At 49.3% G+C, this 17,661-nt stretch overlaps 6 protein-coding genes across 6 annotated transcripts; 4 read left to right on the top strand and 2 right to left on the bottom strand.

Moving 5' to 3' along the window:
* Nucleotides 1–1,728: 1,728 nt before the first annotated feature.
* L228DRAFT_254414 (Pkinase-domain-containing protein) lies at nt 1,729–3,860 on the top strand (the record flags this gene model as incomplete). The annotated part of the gene is made up of 5 exons (XM_018333829.1): nt 1,729–2,551; nt 2,609–2,782; nt 2,847–2,972; nt 3,037–3,418; nt 3,485–3,860. The coding sequence occupies 5 exons, from the start codon at nt 1,729–1,731 to the stop codon at nt 3,858–3,860; spliced, it is 1,881 nt and encodes a 626-aa protein (XP_018185043.1).
* A 1,250-nt stretch (nt 3,861–5,110) lies between these two features.
* On the top strand, nt 5,111–5,602 carry L228DRAFT_271284 (hypothetical protein; the record flags this gene model as incomplete). Its single annotated transcript, XM_018335516.1, has 2 exons — nt 5,111–5,251; nt 5,339–5,602. 2 exons carry the CDS (start codon nt 5,111–5,113, stop codon nt 5,600–5,602), a joined length of 405 nt encoding a protein of 134 aa, XP_018185044.1.
* Nucleotides 5,603–6,492: 890 nt separating this feature from the next.
* On the top strand, nt 6,493–7,933 carry L228DRAFT_273897 (hypothetical protein). Its single transcript, XM_018335599.1, has 3 exons — nt 6,493–7,291; nt 7,505–7,740; nt 7,830–7,933. Exons 1-3 carry the CDS (start codon nt 6,872–6,874, stop codon nt 7,921–7,923), a joined length of 750 nt encoding a protein of 249 aa, XP_018185045.1. The 5' UTR covers nt 6,493–6,871; the 3' UTR covers nt 7,924–7,933.
* Nucleotides 7,934–11,602: 3,669 nt separating this feature from the next.
* On the bottom strand, nt 11,603–12,967 carry L228DRAFT_241710 (hypothetical protein; the record flags this gene model as incomplete). Its single annotated transcript, XM_018331346.1, has 2 exons — nt 11,603–11,820; nt 11,977–12,967. The coding sequence occupies 2 exons, from the start codon at nt 12,965–12,967 to the stop codon at nt 11,603–11,605; spliced, it is 1,209 nt and encodes a 402-aa protein (XP_018185046.1).
* Nucleotides 12,968–13,238: 271 nt separating this feature from the next.
* L228DRAFT_251095 (S-adenosyl-L-methionine-dependent methyltransferase) lies at nt 13,239–15,426 on the top strand. The gene has a single exon (XM_018333479.1). It carries the CDS (start codon nt 13,329–13,331, stop codon nt 15,108–15,110), a length of 1,782 nt encoding a protein of 593 aa, XP_018185047.1. The 5' UTR covers nt 13,239–13,328; the 3' UTR covers nt 15,111–15,426.
* Nucleotides 15,427–15,513: 87 nt separating this feature from the next.
* Nucleotides 15,514–17,520, bottom strand: L228DRAFT_251096 (Arp2/3 complex subunit). The gene is made up of 6 exons (XM_018333480.1): nt 17,333–17,520; nt 17,227–17,249; nt 16,938–17,165; nt 16,832–16,878; nt 16,686–16,772; nt 15,514–16,629 (listed from the first exon to the last, which is right to left on the bottom strand). The coding sequence occupies exons 1-6, from the start codon at nt 17,365–17,367 to the stop codon at nt 15,730–15,732; spliced, it is 1,320 nt and encodes a 439-aa protein (XP_018185048.1). The 5' UTR covers nt 17,368–17,520; the 3' UTR covers nt 15,514–15,729.
* Nucleotides 17,521–17,661: the final 141 nt, after the last annotated feature.

Below are 17,661 nucleotides of genomic sequence, written 5' to 3' on the forward strand. Positions count from 1 at the left end.
AAGACAGCAACTGACCTTCTCTTCATGGCCTTAGCGGCTCTAAATCATGGGCCGTCTCGCTCCTCGGGACAATCTCCGCTTTTTCCTCCAACGACGAGCGAATTGCTCAACCCCGCGGCAACAGGAATAATAAGGCTGCGTGTGATTTCATGAGGGGATTTGGACACATTGCTTTTTCTACGGTGTCTTTTTTATGACATGTCGTGACTGACATGCTTTTGTCTTTGGGGGACATGTAACTTATTCTAGATTCGCAAGAGGACGACGTAGGCCAGAGACCGGAGACATTGGTCTTGCCTTCGTACCGGTACGGCCACCAATGCTTGAGCTCAAATCCCCATTAGTGAGCGGACGGAGAGACCCCACCCTTGCTCGCGTCGCCTTCTCCACCGGGAAACTCCTTCAAGAGGGTCCGGAGCGATAACAGAGCAGGAGTCGTGGAAACGGTTACGGTACGGAGAGCAAGCACTACCGGACTATGGGTGGAGTTTTTGTGGGTACCTGAGGCCACTGGTGACGCTTCATTGTTGCGCAACAGAGATACGGAGCAGCTTACAGAGAGACTCTGGGCCGAGAATAGTTTCGTAGAGGACTTGGAAAGACTGGAAATAGTCGCCCCCATTGTTTGATGTCTTGTATCTGTCTGGTTCTAGCCCCCATTCCTGTCTCCCTTGGCTCGAGCTGCTGCTTTTGCACTGAGCGAATGTGTGGGTGTGTGGGTGTGCGTCTGGGCATATCCCGGTGCACCATACTTGGTCAAACAGTTTTGCCCTGCGCAGGTCTTTTCTCCTTCTCCTTGTTGAATACCTGGAGGTAGAGTATTAGTACAATTTCCATACTCGCGCGTCGTGTACTCGTGCCAGGAACTTTTTGCCTTCTGGTGTCATCGTTCGATTGCAAATCACGGACCAACAACCCATCTTGTACTGGGGGAGATATCCAAATTGAGAAGTCAACCTCGCGAACACGGTCGACCCCAAACTTGCCTCTAATAATACTCCCGTCGCTACTGCTGCTATCTATACGACGCTTCTGCCTCGTAACCTCATTTCTTCTTGCTACTTCCCGCGTCATTTGCCCGACTTCAATATCTCACCACTCACTACTGCCATTGAAAAGGATGGCAATCGCGTATTGCTACTTTTCTGAGGTGGTTATATCGACATAATTATCTGACTTACCCTTGTTTCCGGCCACGCTGAATTATAGAGCGGCCAATTCCACCATTCACAGATTCACCTATCAGCCAAGGACGAAATCATTACACCATATCTGACTGTGGGCTTCGCTTTCTTCCTCTCCCCTTTTGATTCTTAATCCAGGGCTTTGAGTAGGTACGTGGGTTGAACATTTATCCGATTTCTGAATTGTGCGACTGACCCGAGACATTCGTCGTGTCCAGATCGGCAACGACATCATCGCTCGTTATTTCCCTCCCCCAGTCATTATCATCCGCCTCATTCCCCTGATTACCCAATCTCAATATTCCCACAACCCTTTCCACCTCTCGCTGCATCCACACAACACCAACGAATATTGGCTTCACGCCGATTCCTCGTGCAGCAGAGGACACACCTGTGGTCGCTCAACCACAAAAAAAAAAAAAAACAAATCACGGTTACTGAGTGCTGAGCTTGCTTCTCTCTGTTCGGCGTCATGACCCAGCTGTTTGGCTCTCACAACACTTCGGCCTTACATAGTGAGAAGCGAGCGTTTGGACACAATAACATGTCATCGTCCTCCAACAAGCTCAATGGCCCCAATGGTGGCAGCCATTTCCCTCAGAGACTCAAGAACTTCTTCCGCATCAATAGTTCATCCAATACCAACCAAAGCGATGGCACATCTCCTCCTAAATCCGAACTCAAGGAACCCAAAGAGTCCAAGTCTGCCTTCCGACAATCGCGATTCCTTCCCAACATCAGTCGAAACCGTTCGACCACTGTTGCCAGTGAGGGCAACCCGCTCGAAGATGCCGTTTCTCCCACAATGACCGCGAACCCGTACTTTATCCACCAGGGCCCACCTGCGATCCGACATCACAATGAGGGTAGCGTGCCTCCCTCACCTCCTGACTCACCTGTTCCAACATTGAAGGTCGATCCAGCTGGAGGGGTCGTTGACCAGGCGACGGCAGCGAACAAGGACGAGCTGGCCCGGAAGCTACGGCGCGTAGCTTCGGCACCAAATGCTCAAGGTCTCTTCGCAGCGACCGCTCCTGTGCCTGGGCCAACTGCGGACCGGCCTATGACGCCTGAGCTGGGCAAGGCTCCGTTGATGCAGGACCAAGTCACCTCGTCTTTGGCTCTGGTCGAGTCTGCCACCGATGATCCATTGATGCCAGTTCCTGAAGGTGGAAAACTCCCGACTCCTGGACAGATACGCAATGCGGTTGCGTTCCGCCGCACATATAGCTCGAATTCGATCAAGGTTCGAAATGTTGAAGTTGGCCCTTCCAGTTTCGATAAGATCAAATTGATTGGAAAGGGAGATGTTGGCAAGGTGTACCTAGTGCGGGAGAAAAAGTCTAGCCGTTTGTATGCCATGAAGGGTATGTCAATCCTTATCTTGTCTAGTGGATGAGGACTAACGTATTTGCCTGACTTAGTGTTGAGCAAGAAAGAGATGATCAAGCGGAATAAGATCAAGCGGGCATTGGCAGAACAGGAAATTCTCGCAACCAGCAATCATCCTTTTATTGTCACCTTGTATCACTCGTTCCAGTCCGATGAGCACTTGTACCTCTGTATGGAGTACTGTATGGGCGGAGAGTTCTTCCGAGGTATGCTGTCGCCAGGAATATGCCTGTCCTAGATAGAATGTCACCGACTAAACCATTGTTACAGCACTCCAGACTCGCCCAGGCAAGTGCATTTCTGAAGATGATGCTCGATTCTATGCGGCCGAGGTTACTGCCGCTTTGGAATACCTTCATCTCATGGGCTTCATTTACCGCGATTTGAAACCGGAAAGTATGTTTTGGAAAATGGCCTTGCTTGACAGTGCGCATGCAAATACTAATCAACTATTGTGTAGATATCCTTTTGCATCAGTCTGGACACATCATGTTGTCTGACTTTGACCTGTCCAAGCAATCTGAGCCCGGTGGAAAGCCCACTGTGATCTTTGGCCGAACCGGCGCTTCAGCATCATCTCTACCTGCCATTGACACCAAATCGTGCATTGCCAACTTTCGAACCAACTCATTTGTTGGCACCGAGGAATACATTGCTCCCGAAGTCATCAAAGGCTGCGGTCATACGAGTGCCGTAGACTGGTGGACGCTGGGCATATTGATCTATGAGATGCTTTACGGGACCACCCCCTTTAAGGGCAAGAATCGAAACGCTACTTTTGCCAATATCTTACGCGACGACGTTCCTTTCCCAGAACACTCTGGGGCACCGCAGACTTCCAAGTAAGTTTTCTCCGCACTGCCCAGCGACTTGGGTCACTTGTTTTGCTAATCTGTTAATGATATCAGTCTCTGCAAATCTCTCATTCGCAAGCTACTCATCAAAGATGAAGCACGTCGTCTGGGCTCTCGTGCGGGCGCCTCCGACGTCAAAGTTCACCCTTTCTTCCGTCCGACACAGTGGGCGTTGCTTCGACATATGAAACCGCCAATGATACCCCACCAAGGTCGCGGCATCGATACAATGAATTTCCGCAATATGAAGGAGAGCGAGAGTGTCGATATTAGCGCTTCTCGGATTAAGGGAGTTCCACTCGACTCTGGATTAGCCACCCCTGGCAACGAGGGACCCGACCCATTTGAAGAATTCAACAGCGTGACGCTCCATCATGATGGTGATGATTCACACATGCATCACGACGATCATATCGGCCACGCGCGGTAGCGGACACGGCCTTAAAGAAATCATGTAGCATACTCAACCGACGGGGGATCGTTTCCCTGTCTTTCGACGATTAGAACGAACCTGAACGACTTGATTACTTGCCTTGCTTCTTTTTTCCCCTCTCTGTTGAACGATCCAATCAGAGGGCAGTCGATGCATTCATGCAATCATACAATCCACGATTCGACATTCGATTGACTGGGTTGTCCATATTTGACCAATTCGATCAATCTAATTTAAACTTTTGGGAGTTTTTAGCGGAGTCATTGTCATAAGGAGCATGTTCCGGGCTTCTTATTACATTTGCGTTGGCATTGCTTTTTTTTAAATCTCCTCGCAAGTTTCCACTGTCTATGGATTCCGAGGACGTTTTTCGTCATTTTCATTATTTCCTTCATTACCTCATTACGATCCATGGCAACAATCGCGGCACGGGAATATGGGGTTTCTTTCATTATGTAGCCCTCGTTTGAAAGAAGCATTTGCATTTGTATTTACGTTTGCGCATGGGGTTCGTGTGGATTGAAATTGCTGCTGGGCGGTAGGACAATTGCGGTTATGGTACTCGGCCTGCACATGTTTGATAAAATTCATGACGATCTTATTATATTATTGCCAAATTTCATGCAATAGATTGCCAACTATGACAGTGATGCTGACTGTGGTGGCGGTGCCGTATTGTAGGCTGTGGCACGCAACTGTGGGTAGGCAAGCGAACCTTGGGGTGAACCGAACTCGGAAGAAAGCTCAGCCATAGCAGTCAGCCAATGATAAACTTTGGCGGTAAACATCCTCGGTGCAGTAGATTCCCAAACACACCTAAGCTCCCCCACGTCGCGAATCGCGTCCGAATATTATTTCGAGCTCATCTCGATGCAAACGCCGTTTCTGTAAATATCCAAACGAGCATATCCCTTCTTCAGCATAATACGATCTTGCGCGCGTTCTGCAAGCACAACCATACCTTGCGTCTCTTTTCTTCGGATTTCGCGAATTGGCGGATCAGTTGCAGGATAGAAGACGTTTTTGTTGCGTATCGCAGATACGGTCAGAAACCTGAAAAAGAAAAACCTTTTCAAGCTTACCTGATTGCGCCGGCCCTTTCCACGGAAGAAAGAACGAGAAGAGTGTGTCGGGTAACAGTACAGACGATACAACCACCATCATCTCAGCGGGCAAGGGTGCAAACGATACACTGCGACGAATAAGCTGCGACGAATAAATTACAACGAAAATTAGAGCATAATACAATGGCATCTCCGACAACACCTAGTGGGAGCGGCGAAGCAAACTTTGGCGCGAGCATCGGTGCGGGCACATCAACGGGTGTTTCGCCACTTGAGCAAGAAGTGCTGGATGAATATGCGCGGCTGTTGGGGAACATGAATCGGGTATGTCGTAACTGTTTTTTTGCCTATGGATGTTGTCGGAAAGTACAATGGTCATTGGACTCCACTAACAGAGAATCCAAAATATAGTTGGCATCTACATTGAATGATCTGGCTGGGTCCCCAACGGCCCAAATCCTCGACGGCCTACGCGCGCTCGAACGCAAGACAAGTCTTGTCTTTACACTGCTCAAGGCAAGTGTATACAGCATCGTTCTCCAGCAGCAGATCTACTCCGGCGATGATGAAGAGAATGCGGGTGCACAAGGCGGGTATGATGAGCATGCGGGCTATGCGGAGGATGCTGGAGACACTACGGCGTATGGAGGAGGGATTGAGTGGGGCAGAGGATAGGTCTGCTGTCCAAAGGGATGGGAGGTCGTTGCGTAAAGGGAACAATACGGGGAATGTGAGAGGATACGATGTGGTGGTTGGCAAGAGATAGTTGGGTGAGGTAGATATGTGGCACTGGGTATGAGGTCTTGAATGGCGTATGGGTGATTTTAGATGGCGGAGTTGTCTTGTCTTGTTTATTTGGAGAATGGGCTGATTTGCAGCTATATGCTGAGCTTGCAGTGACTTTTCAGAGTATGATGGAGTATGGCGTTGAGCGTGGATTGTCATCAGATCTTGCGGATATATTGCACAGGAGGGTTTCATTATATAAGTGCTCAGAGTTTAGACACACAGGAGGGATTTACTGTCATGAATAAACTCTATAACTTTGACCAGCCGTGGCATTTCACCTTATATTAGACTACTAGTAGCACCAAGTAGCTGGATAAACTACGTAGGACTAACAGTTCATTATCTGAACCGGAGATTGTTGTCTTGGACCCGCGCAGTAAGGTCCTATTCAAGGCCGACAATCCGATGCCGCCATTGCTAAAATACACGCATCTTTTACCATGCACCTCGATGTGCCGTATTCGTAATGTCCTATACAAATCATACCTTAGGTAAATCTTGAGCCATTCCGTGGCCTCGGTGGCCTGTTTCCCGCGAACTGGACTGCTCGGAGGGGTCTGTCTATGCGCAGCCCTATCGCTTAAGCTACAGCTCGTGGGTTAAGGTTAGGTTGAGCGACAAGTGAACGCCCACCAAGTACCTTTTAAGCAAAAGTCATATGACCAGGTATTTATCCGGTGCTCATTTTCAGGGTCAGGTTTTACTTCTGGCGTTCGTTAAACCCCTGGCGCTAAAAGCGTCATCCCGCATCTCCCCCACGCTGCGTCTGGTTAGCGATAAGTTAAATCTTCCCCCCGTTGCCCCACACATTTTGATAATAAACATTCGCGTCTTCGTCTCGTTCTTGTCCTTGTCAATTGTCAAGCTCTCATAGGATTTCGAGGTGATTGGTCTTGTTTGATCCTCTTGTTGTTTCAAATTTCCTCGCACTCTGCTTTCACGGAAAAAATAACAATCTCAAGTAAGTTTGTGGAAGAGGGTCCGAAATACTGTGCTTGAGGGGAGCACAGGGTCGAGAGTGATGCTTGGAAATGAGTTGAGAAAAGCACGCAGTTGAAGCTGCTGCTCAGAAAGAACCTGGGAAAAGCACACGATCAATACTGAAGGAAAGCACACGGTTGATACTAACGCATAAATAGGATTTCACGCATCACAATGGCGAAGCCTGACGACAAGCACCCTTCCGCCACGCCTGACTTCGAAATGGCCTTTTCCAGTGACGAAAAGCACCCTATGTACGTCTGGACCGGGGCTGATGAAAAGGCTCTTCTCGCTACTGAGGCCGAGCTCCTCAACCTTTCCTCGAACACTCCTCTTCCTTCTGAAGCCCCCAACAAGTCCAAGCTTGAAACCGACAAAGCTTTATCCTCTGAGGCGAACGAACCTCCTGGAATAGCGGCCCTCGCATTGTCTATTCTGGAGATCTACCTGGCGATTATGGTTACCATCATTATGCACCTTGCGGGTCTCATGTTCCTTGCGGCTCTTCATTTCTGCAGGTTCGGGACTTGGGAGAAGGGCCCAGACGGCAAGATGACCATCGACGCTTCTTCCAAGGCTAAATTGTTGGCTCTGGTAAGTCACGCTTTCATTCAGTCTCTTTGTCATTTTGAGTCCTCTTGAGCAGCATGTTTGCTTCATTCCCGGCGGGATCTGAAAGTGTCGGAGGCCTGTCATTGTTGCTTCTCCTCTGTCCTCATGCCTGGCTTATCTGACCTTGCTTCTCTGAGCTTTCCCCTCACCTCGACATCTGCCTACAAGTCAAGCTAACAAGTTGTATTTTCACAGAATGTTATCTCCGGAAGCTTTATAGTCTCTCTGATGATTTTGAGCACTGGAATGTTCATTCTTATTAAATATGTCGAATCCTCCAAACGCGTAGATTTTGCCATGGACTACGTCGGTGGAGTTTTCGCTGCGGTGGCTATTTACAATCTGGCTGTCTCCGCGGCACAGTACGTCATATATGGCGCTTACGAATGCAAGCTGCAAATTGTTAATGATGGCCTCTGTGTCTTCATTGCGTAAGTAATCTTCCACTTTTCAACAACACCAATCGCCCGCTCTTTTCCCCTCCTCAGACATAGTTCAACCGTTAACTTTGTATTTCCAGAATCATGGGCTGCATCCGCCTCCATAAGCGTTTCTTTCGGGACCCCAAGCCGACTGGGTCGGCCACTGATGGTGCCGCCGAAACCGCCGTCTAGCAGTCATCGCCGCCGTGCGTCAGTGTAGCATGAACATCGCCTGAGCTAATTGCTCCTCGTGTCTCCCTCTTTCTAAATTAGACTGTTTCGTGTGTCTAATGAGGGAGAAGGCGATGGCTTCATCTGACCGAGTCCGTACCTTGTCAAGCTTTCTTTTTTTATACGGACCACGACGGCATGTCTGCTTGGTGTCACACCGGGGGTTGTCTGCATTTTCTTTTTCTTTTTCAATTTTCTTTACGAATTTCAATGACTTGACGAACGTCATGATCTAATTAATGGATCTGGAACAGCATTTAGCGACTGTCACGGCGGATTTCGTAAAAAGGGATGGCATATGTCTTTTTATGCGTACCAGCGATGCTATTTTCTTGCGTTGCTCTTTTTCGTCATCTACTGCGCGTAGCTAGTTACTTAGTACAGCCAATGGGTTAACCGGTTTATTTTTCATCTTTACCCTTTTTAAATGCATGACAGTGATGTGAGATGTCGTCGTAGAGCGTAATATCATAGGCAACCATATTGTTACGCCGGCAAGTATCAATCCCCACATTGTACGATTCGGTCAGAGTTTGTTTACACATTTACCGTTAGCGTACTCGTACCAGGCGGGATGAAGTCCAATCGTCGCTAACCTGCAGTAGTCCTCCCACTAACCATACCCGCGTGGCCGCTATTCTCATATCCCAGTTAGCGCCGATCTTCAACCGCTGGTGCCTGAACTTGGCGACACTTTTTTGCAATGGGATGGCATTAAACCAGATCCACTTCCTGGGATTCATTTGTCTGCCTGGCTACCTACCTAGGAGGGACTATGCCACATGGCCTAAATTTTCTCTGAGCTCAGAGCGATAATTTCTGCCCGGAACACGGAATACAGGACACTGACTTTCAGCTATAATGTCTTTGAGCCCTTCTTATTTCCCTATTGCTTATCGTTTGCTGCATCTGAATTGCAATACGTGTCTTTAATATATTTATAGTCTTCTCATTTTGTGCTTCCTCTTTTCGTATTATTACATGCATTATCATTTTATCTGTGCCCCCTGGTGATCACTGGTGGTTCAGGGACCAGCGCTAAGTAGTGTAGTTTGCGAGCAGCTTGCTGAGCATGACGCAAGTTACAAATGGCTGTTATGACTCTTTTGACACGCTGGCCACTTCGCATTATACAGCTTTATGCAATATTGTTGTTGAAGGAAGACTGGGTGGGCGTACCGGAGATAATGAGTTTAGGCAGAAGTTTAAACACTTCGGTCTTCAAGCCTTCGAGCGCATGCTGAGCAGTCCGACTCCGGAGATGATGATGGTCATGTATTTAAGGGTATCGAATTCCTCACAGCCAGATATATGGACATTGGCTTTTGAGCATTGATTTATTCTATTGTATCTCTACAACAGTTGGACTTTTTGCCTTTTTCTTCCCGAATTGTGGTGCGTTGAAATAAGTCTTGGTTGTTGAGCGTGCAAGCAACTGGCGTATCAACATATCAGCTCTTCAGGCTCTCAGTCTCAACTATCAATATCGAGCGTCCTGCTTTCAAGAAAAAAAAGTATATTATCTTTTAGTTGAAGCATCTCATCCCGGAGAGGCACAATTCATACAATATCAACATGAGACTCCGGACCAACAGCTCTACTACCACCCACTCCAATCCAGCACTACCTGCAAAAGAGACTGAGATAGTATCCTCTCCCTCTTCTCCTTCATACGATTGGTCATATCCCGAGTTCGAATCAGATCATGACTCCGAGTACGACAATCTTCGACGGCAGTCCCACCAACGCCGGGGTCGATCTCGGAGACGCATCTTGCGCTCTTCTCCATCAAACAATACAATTGACGATACCCATACGAACGAAGAGCAAGACTACAATCATACTGCCCGTCAAGCAGACACAGACACGAACAAAACCCTAGCAAATCTCCGCGGCGCATCGCCCGCCCAATTATCCCTGCTTATCCAGCAACTCAATACGTCCCGTCAAAAGAGGCTCCTTTCTAGGAGGATACGCAACATTGCGGTTACTGGAGCATTCAGTCTCCTAGTTCTGCGCTGGTTGTATACATATACATATACATACTTGCCCGGCTTCCATGAAGCCTTCAAATCTCCCTTCTCCGGGACGAAACTCTTGACCGGTGGGATAGTTGCGAGTGCAATACCTATCATCTTCTTCTCCATTCGACGATATCGTCATCTTCACCTCAACTTCCAACGTCAAGGTCCACGTTCACAGCAACCACCGCACGAAAATGCGGAATCGGCACAACCTAGAAATTCTTCGTTCTTGCGACGCGTATCCCAGTTGTGCCAGCACCCCTTCCCCAAAGTGGTGCGCTACTCACGTTTACCAAACCACCTCTTAGGACAAATGGAAATTATTATCCGCAATGTACCCTCCACAGTCACTACTCTCACCGACACAGCCACCCGTGAACCCGATCCCGTGTCTCCGCTGGGGAACATTCTCCGCGCAGGACGCTGGATCGTTGGTCTACTAGCGGCGCTTGTGTATGTGTCTACGAGGTTGGCGTATCCGATTGGCCCGGAGACTGTGTTGAGTGACCAGATGAGTCCGAGGAGGGGCGTAGAAGGGACGACGCAGGGCGGTATGATTACGCTGTTGGTCGTGGGGGTGTAAGTATATTTCTTTTCTTGCTTTTCTTCTTATCGTTCCCTCATTGGACTACCGGGTCTTTCTATCTGACCATATCTATCTGGCCACGGAGCGTAAAGTCTTTGAAAACTGTTCATTAAGAGAACCAAACAAGCTAATTAGACTGTATTACAGGCTAGCGTCAATATACGATACAGTGTCGTACATGGCTGACGTGGATAAATTTCACTCAAAAATCTATGTGCGGTATTGACTATCCATTATTGAACCATGAGCTCTCGGCGCGTTCGGGGTTGTGATCCTAGAGGTTACTCGGCGCCGCATGTCAAGTCATTTCCCCATCAATTGCTTTGATTGATTGTCTATCAGCCAGAAAGCGAAGATATTGCTTGGGCAAGGAAAGGGACGAGCAAAGGAGCAAAAGGACTGAACGGCATTGACTAAAATATTTTTGTTGGATTGCGCGCAACTACCTCTATTTTACTCTCCGACTCCGATTACTGTAGATCAAAAGTACAACAGTACATATAACAGTACATACCATACAAGAGAACTGGTCAAAATAGAAGATGAGATGTATGAGACTGAGACTTGGCATGAGAATTGCATACATAGATAATACAAAAAGAAAGGAGACCCAGAACGCAGGAAAAGGAATAGCGAAATAAAGGCTATGCCATTGAAGAAAAGACTCGCTTCCGTTCTTCTTCGACAAAATGTCTGGTTAAGTGGAAAATGGATGAATGCAGGGTGTGGATAATGAAAATGATCTTAGGTTGGGGGCGGGAGAAGTGGATATAGACTCTATGATACAGTGATGACACCGGCTCGAGTGATGAAACCGGTGTGGGAGGTAGAGATATGCCCAACTTTTGAGAGACGCTGTTGTAGGTGTCATACGGACAGAGTACACGCAAAAAAAGTTTCGCGGCGAGTTTTTGATGGTTTTGGGTAGGCACCATGTCAAAGGTCAGGGGCATGCACGGCCAAAGGACCCTAGGACGGCAATGTAGGGTCAAGTCAAGCGTAATGTGAAGAAGGTTTATGGCAAGGACGTTTAGACCTGGCCACCATAGTACACCTTGCGGACATCGACAAACTTCTTGCCCCGCGCGCGGGCAATGTCTTCCGGTCGACGCTGGCTCTTGAGCGCCTCAAAGGCGGCCTTGACAGTGTTCATGGGGTTTCGCGAGCGGGTCACCTTGGCCGCGAGATCGGTGATGCCTGCGCACTTTGCCATTTCGAAGATGCGGTGCTGGCAGCGGAGTCCGAAGCCTATTGTGCGGGTTAGTACGCGTGAATGAATCAACTGAAAGAATAAATCAATTGAAAAGGGGCATAAAGTATCATATTTGATACACCTAGGAAGAAAATAACGGGATACACCTAGGACGAAACACCCCACGGGATATTAAGATGGGATATACTGACCTGGAGGACGAGCCATGAGTTTCAACTCTGTAGCACTGACTTTACCCTCAACCTCGCCATAAATGGTACGGCTCTCGTAGCGGGTAATGGGCTGCATGTTGCGAATCGCCGCCATCTCAGCCTGTTTCCTTGCATCCTCCGCTTCCTGGGCTTTACCCTCGCCAATGCCCAACAGACCGTCACCATTGCCGGCCACGCTGAGATAGTACATGCTCGCAACTTTACCCATGCGGGTTTGGTTCACGACACGGTGTCGGACAAGGTTCTTGACGCGAAGGCGCTTGATGCGCATCTCAGACAGTCCCGTCTGCTGCATGAGCCGCAGCAGCTGCGGGTCGGTCTCGTCGCCCGCCTTGTGGTACCGCAGTTCCGGATCATTAAACTTGTTAATCTTGGGCGCCGTATAATTAACTGGAGCCCGCTCGGCCTCCTCCTTGCCGACGTAGTGGCGGACATTGTCCTTGAATTTGAGCCAGTCTGCCTTGTCAGGCTCCTCGGGCAGGTCTTTAAACCATTGCGTCACGTCCTCTCCAAACTCGCGCTCGGTCTTGAGCCGCATTTTCGGATCGTAGTTGCTCTCGGGGTTGCGCACTGGCTTGTCCACCACGGCATGTCGGTGACTCAGGTCGTCCACATATCTTAGGCCAAATGGATCGTTGCGTATCGTGCCTTGCGTGGCCAGATCCTCGGTGTCAACGGCCTCTTCTCCAGCCTCAATTGCGCGAATCTGTTCGGGAGTGTAGCGCTTCGCCAATGCAGCCTTCTCGGCCTTGGTGTAGGGCTTATACAGGTTGCTGGTGACCGGGGCGGGCTCTTTCACAAGGTTGCCCATCTCAGAGGCCTTGAGGCTTCCGACCTTAACTCGTCGTCGCGTGCATTGTGCGGCCGTCGTGGAGAAAAGCCGGCCCAGCATTGGGGAGGGCTGAGCAGCAGTAGGGATGGCGGATGATGCTCTAGCAAAGAGACATCGTGCCGGCCGGGAGACGCTCATCGTGGGCGTCGGTATCGGCACCCTGGAAAAGGTCCAAGGAAAGATCCAAAGGAAATCAATTGACGTGGAAGAAAATGATGAGACTTTGAGCTGGACCCTCCGCTACTGAAACTCCCGCATGACAACAAATTTGGGAACCCCCAAAAGCTGCGATATTCATGACTAAGAAATTATGTAATCAGCCACTCTCGGAGCAGCTGGCCAATCAACTTTCAGATAAAAAAAAGAGCGTAAACAGAGAATTTCTGGATATTCAATATCTCCTCTATAACGAAACTTCATGTGGAGGCCATATCTCCTTCGCACAACTCAATTAGTACCCAGAATCTCAGTCGCAAGTCAGAGGTCTGCTCGATTGACCATGACGCCTCCCACTGCTACTCCTGCGACTGGAAAGCCTATGGGTGCCAACCCCAGAAAACGCCCCCATAACAATGGACGCCCATTCAAGAAGCGCAAGATTCAGCAGCAGAAGAAGGTCAGCGAGGGCGCTCATGAAGAGGTCCTCTTGGCAGATATCCGTCAATTATTAGCAGCCCAAAAATTGGACGATAGCCCTGCCGCTGCCGCTACTCCTACTCCTACTCCCGCCGCCGAGGACCAACCCGCAACAGACGCTCCCGCAGAATCGTCCGCACCTGCTCCTCCGCAAAAGACTCTTCCTCAGCCTTTCACGGAGATTGATCTTACCGTCAAAGAAATCTCCTCGACTGGCGATGGATTGGCGTTCGCCGCCGACTCTGACCATGTCTACGTCGTGCCTTTTACCGCGCCTGGCGACACCGTCACAGCTAAAGTCATCAAGCACTTCCCGCGCGAGTCTTACACTCTCACAGACTTTGTCCGCGTCATTACACCCTCACCGCAGCGCGACGACTCCCGCATTGGCTGCAAATACTTTGCCACATGCTCTGGCTGTCAATTCCAGATGCTCTCGTACGAGGACCAACTCGCGCACAAGAAGACCATTGTCGAGAAAGCATACCGCAACTTCTCCGGTCTACGGCCTGACCTTATTCCCACCATTGGCGAAACCATGGGCTCTCCGCTACAATACGGATACCGCACGAAACTCACTCCCCACTTTGACGGACCGCCCGAGAATCGCTCCAAGGAAGCCAGGCGCAACCCCGAGAAGCGAAAGGGCTTCGATTCGATCCCGCCGATCGGCTTCATGAGAAAGGGAACCAGATTCACAATCGACATTGAGGACTGTCCCATCGGCACCGACGCTGTCAGAATGGGTATGAAGTCCGAGCGTGTCAGAGTCTCTCACGAACTCGACAAATACAAGCGCGGCGCAACACTCTTGCTGCGAGAAAGCACCGAGCGGGTGCCCAAGCCGTCAAACGAGGCCTCAACTACAGACGACCTGCCTTCCACCACTGAAGCTCTCCCTGATGCAGCAGGCACTACCAAAGAAGCCATCATCAAGCAGTTCCCTTCTTTTACTGAACGCAAGACTTGCATTACCGATAACAATGCCACCTCGACAGAATACGTAGGTGATTTCCTCTTCAACAACCCCGCCGGCGCCTTCTTCCAAAACAACAACTCCATCCTTCCCTCGTTCACACAATATATCCGCGACCAAATCACTTCTCCTTCTTCGTCTTCCGTTCCTAAACCGAAATACTTCATCGACGCATACTGTGGCTCTGGTCTCTTCACCATCGTTCTTTCCTCCCTCTTCGAATCCTCGCTGGGTATCGACATTTCCACTTCCTCCATCGAATGCGCCCGCGAAAATGCCAAAGCAAACAATATCCCTAACGCAACCTTCATGGCATCCGACGCTCCCGCTCTTTTCGCCAAAGTCACATTCCCGCCCGACGAGACTGTCGTGGTAATCGACCCTCCGCGCAAGGGATGCGATGAGTCTTTCCTCAAGCAACTCGTCCAGCTGGGCCCCGCCCGCGTCGTCTACGTTAGCTGCAACGTACATACCCAGGCCCGTGACGTAGGGTATCTTGTCGGAGGAGTAAATCCCTGGGCTGAAGCGAGAGGCGAAACGCAGACAGAGACGGAAACAGAAAAGGAAACGCAAGAAGGAATGTATGAAATGGAAAGTCTTCGCGGTTTCGACTTTTTCCCGCAGACTGGCCATGTCGAGGGTGTCGCTGTGCTGAGAAGAAGAAAGTAATCTATTGATTCCGTTTTCTTTTTTCTTTCAACATTTTCTTTTTGCATCATTAAATTTGTGCATGAGAGGGCGGGTCTTTGATGATCTGGAACGCCTGTTGTTTCGTGCATATATGATCAGCATGCTGTCGACAATATAGACCCGCTTGTGTTCAAAAGTAAGAAAGGGTAGGAAAGAAATGCTCTAGGCGTTTGTGGGACATAAAGTTAGGGATTCGACATTTAGTTGTATTGTATTGGCAAGCTTGTATATTAAGTATAAAGCGTACAATCCATATAAGATTGACTTCTCGGATATTTTTTTTTTTTTTTTTTTTGGTAAACAGTAAGAGATGGACATCACAAGGGACAAATTTAGATGGCTTATTTAATCAGTCATTTCATTCATGCAATGGAAAAAAATTATGTTGCAAAAGATATTTGTAAAGCTTTCAATTTTTGTAAAAACTCATTTGACAAGGTAAACCGCCGGGGTGAGTACGGTACAGATACAGACAGGTACTGAAGGTGTGAAAAATCTGGAATACTAGGTAGGTAGGTAAGTAGGTAGCTAAATCTTGCCCTTGCGTCTCGATGGAAGTCTTCTTTCATCTACTCGGGCATTTTTCTCGACATTCCATCTACGATCCACCAGGGCCACCGAGCAGAGCAAATCTTCGCACAATGCTAGGACCAAACTCTTCGTACTCGGCTTTAGTATGGCAATAGCTCTTGAACTCGGGAGTCTGGCCGAGCAAGCTACCGCCAAACCAGGGGCCGTGTCGCTGTCGCTTGTGCGTCACGACCTGCACATCGAGTCCACCACTCTTTGCTCCTCCGCTGCGAGCCTCGGAGGCGCGGATACGGGCGTCCACCAAGTGGCGAATATCTCGCTGCAGGCGGCGGCCAAAGTCCTTGTATAGCGTCGAACCACCCGAAAGGACAATGTTCTTGTATAAACCTCTTCGGACGTCAATAGGCGAAGTCTGAATGACGCCGTCAACAATGGTGGGGAGAGGAGTCAGGAAATCTGACGAGTAGATTTCAGGGTTGAAAAAGATCTCGGGGGCCAAGAATCGTTCGTATCCAACATCCACGGTGACGGAGCGACCGTTGGGGTGGTTGACAGTGTGTTTTCCAAATCTCTCGGGCTCGCGGTCGAATCTAGAGAACTCTTTTACAATGTCGGGGCAAACGTAGCAAAAGTCCTCCTTAATCTTCTCTGCAGTCTTCAGAGAACTGTCGGGCTCGCCACGGTCTCGGAGAAGCTGCTGCACAAAATATGTAATGTCTCGTCCAGCAATGGGGATACTCTTGATGGCGCTGCCAATGACATAACCCTCGGCCACGGGGATAACGTGTGTCACACCCTCACCAGAGTCAATAACAGTGCCAGTAAGGGAGCGATCTGAGACTTTTGAGGATGTCCATGATGCGGCAAGAGCGAGCACGGCTTGCACGGCGATGTAGAGACCAGCGCAGTTGAATGATTCGAACATGATTTCGGCCGTGTTCTCACGGTTCTCAGGAGGGTTGAGTGGCTGTGTTGAGAGTTAGGATTAGTTATCAGTTCCTAGACTAGGGAAGAAGGACGCACAGGCTCGGTGAGAAGGAAGTGGTGGTCCTCAGGTTCCACTCGCAGGTATTTGAAGATGGAATTTGACCAGAAGCGCTCCATGTGATCCTAAATCTTGTTAGTCATTTTTTTTTATTAGTTATATTTGGCATTTGCTATAGACGAACCCAATTCTCGATCTGGCCGTGACGAATAGGATAGTGAAGACCGTAGCCTAGACATGTTAGAAACCACCTGCAGGACCTACACACGACCTTCAATATCTAAACCCACCTGGACCACTTGCAGCTGCCAATGCCTCGTCTCCTATGAAGAAATCCAGGTCCTCGGTGCCCCGCTTCGATGACAGGTGGCCCGATGGTCCCGCACCACCGGTTAAGAATGATGGCTTGTTCGCAACTGCCGGGCGACCTGACCCTGTGCCAGCAGAGCCACCACCTGATCCCTTGGTTGCAATGGCTGTGGGGAAAACGAACGATGGCGAATCATTGCCGGCGAAACCTAGAGGAATATTTGGTAAGTGCCTAATTGTAATCTCGCGGATTGATAAGCCGCTTCTCACCGAGTTTCGAATAACCGGTGCCGCTAGGAAACGAGTCAGCAGAAAGTCGGAATTAATGGCGTTCTTACGCCTCGAATCTTCGGGGGAGGGAATTCAAGGAGCTTACTTGTCCATGACAACGGCCGGTGTTTGGGACGCCATCTTGATCGATAGTTGGAGGAATCACAGAGAGGGAAAGAAATGAAGCACCAAAGTGCCTCTTCAAAAGATTGATTAAAGAGCCACGATAGCTCGTTGCCTGCGCAGACAGAGCTTATTTGCGGCAACAACAAGGGAGTGATATGATATGACGCGGTCAGCGGTGGAGGCTCATGTAGCTCTCCTACCTGCCGCTTGGGGTCGTCGGCGGATGACGGGACCTACCGTCCGGTCGGCTATTTAAGCCAATCACCTCTTGTAAGTTTGCCGCGAAGATTGTATCGATAAACTTCACGT

The sequence above is a fragment of the Xylona heveae genome, assembly GCF_001619985.1.
Source record: "Xylona heveae TC161 unplaced genomic scaffold L228scaffold_13, whole genome shotgun sequence".
NCBI classification, from domain to species: domain Eukaryota; kingdom Fungi; phylum Ascomycota; class Xylonomycetes; order Xylonales; family Xylonaceae; genus Xylona; species Xylona heveae.

What these genes read in the sequence shown, in the direction of transcription:
- L228DRAFT_273897 (XM_018335599.1), top strand. Translation starts at nt 6,872, where the DNA reads ATGGCGAAGCCTGACGACAAGCACCCTTCCGCCACGCCTGACTTCGAA. An exon ending in AGGCTAAATTGTTGGCTCTG is followed by an intron (nt 7,292 to 7,504) that starts GTAAGTCACGCT and finishes GTATTTTCACAG; the next exon opens with AATGTTATCTCCGGAAGCTT. An exon ending in GGCCTCTGTGTCTTCATTGC is followed by an intron (nt 7,741 to 7,829) that starts GTAAGTAATCTT and finishes TTGTATTTCCAG; the next exon opens with AATCATGGGCTGCATCCGCC.
- L228DRAFT_251095 (XM_018333479.1), top strand. Translation starts at nt 13,329, where the DNA reads ATGACGCCTCCCACTGCTACTCCTGCGACTGGAAAGCCTATGGGTGCC.
- L228DRAFT_251096 (XM_018333480.1), bottom strand. Translation starts at nt 17,367, where the DNA reads ATGGCGTCCCAAACACCGGCCGTTGTCATGGACAA. An exon ending in CACCGGTTATTCGAAACTCG is followed by an intron (nt 17,166 to 17,226) that starts GTGAGAAGCGGC and finishes ATATTCCTCTAG; the next exon opens with GTTTCGCCGGCAATGATTCG. An exon ending in ACGGCCAGATCGAGAATTGG is followed by an intron (nt 16,773 to 16,831) that starts GTTCGTCTATAG and finishes AACAAGATTTAG; the next exon opens with GATCACATGGAGCGCTTCTG.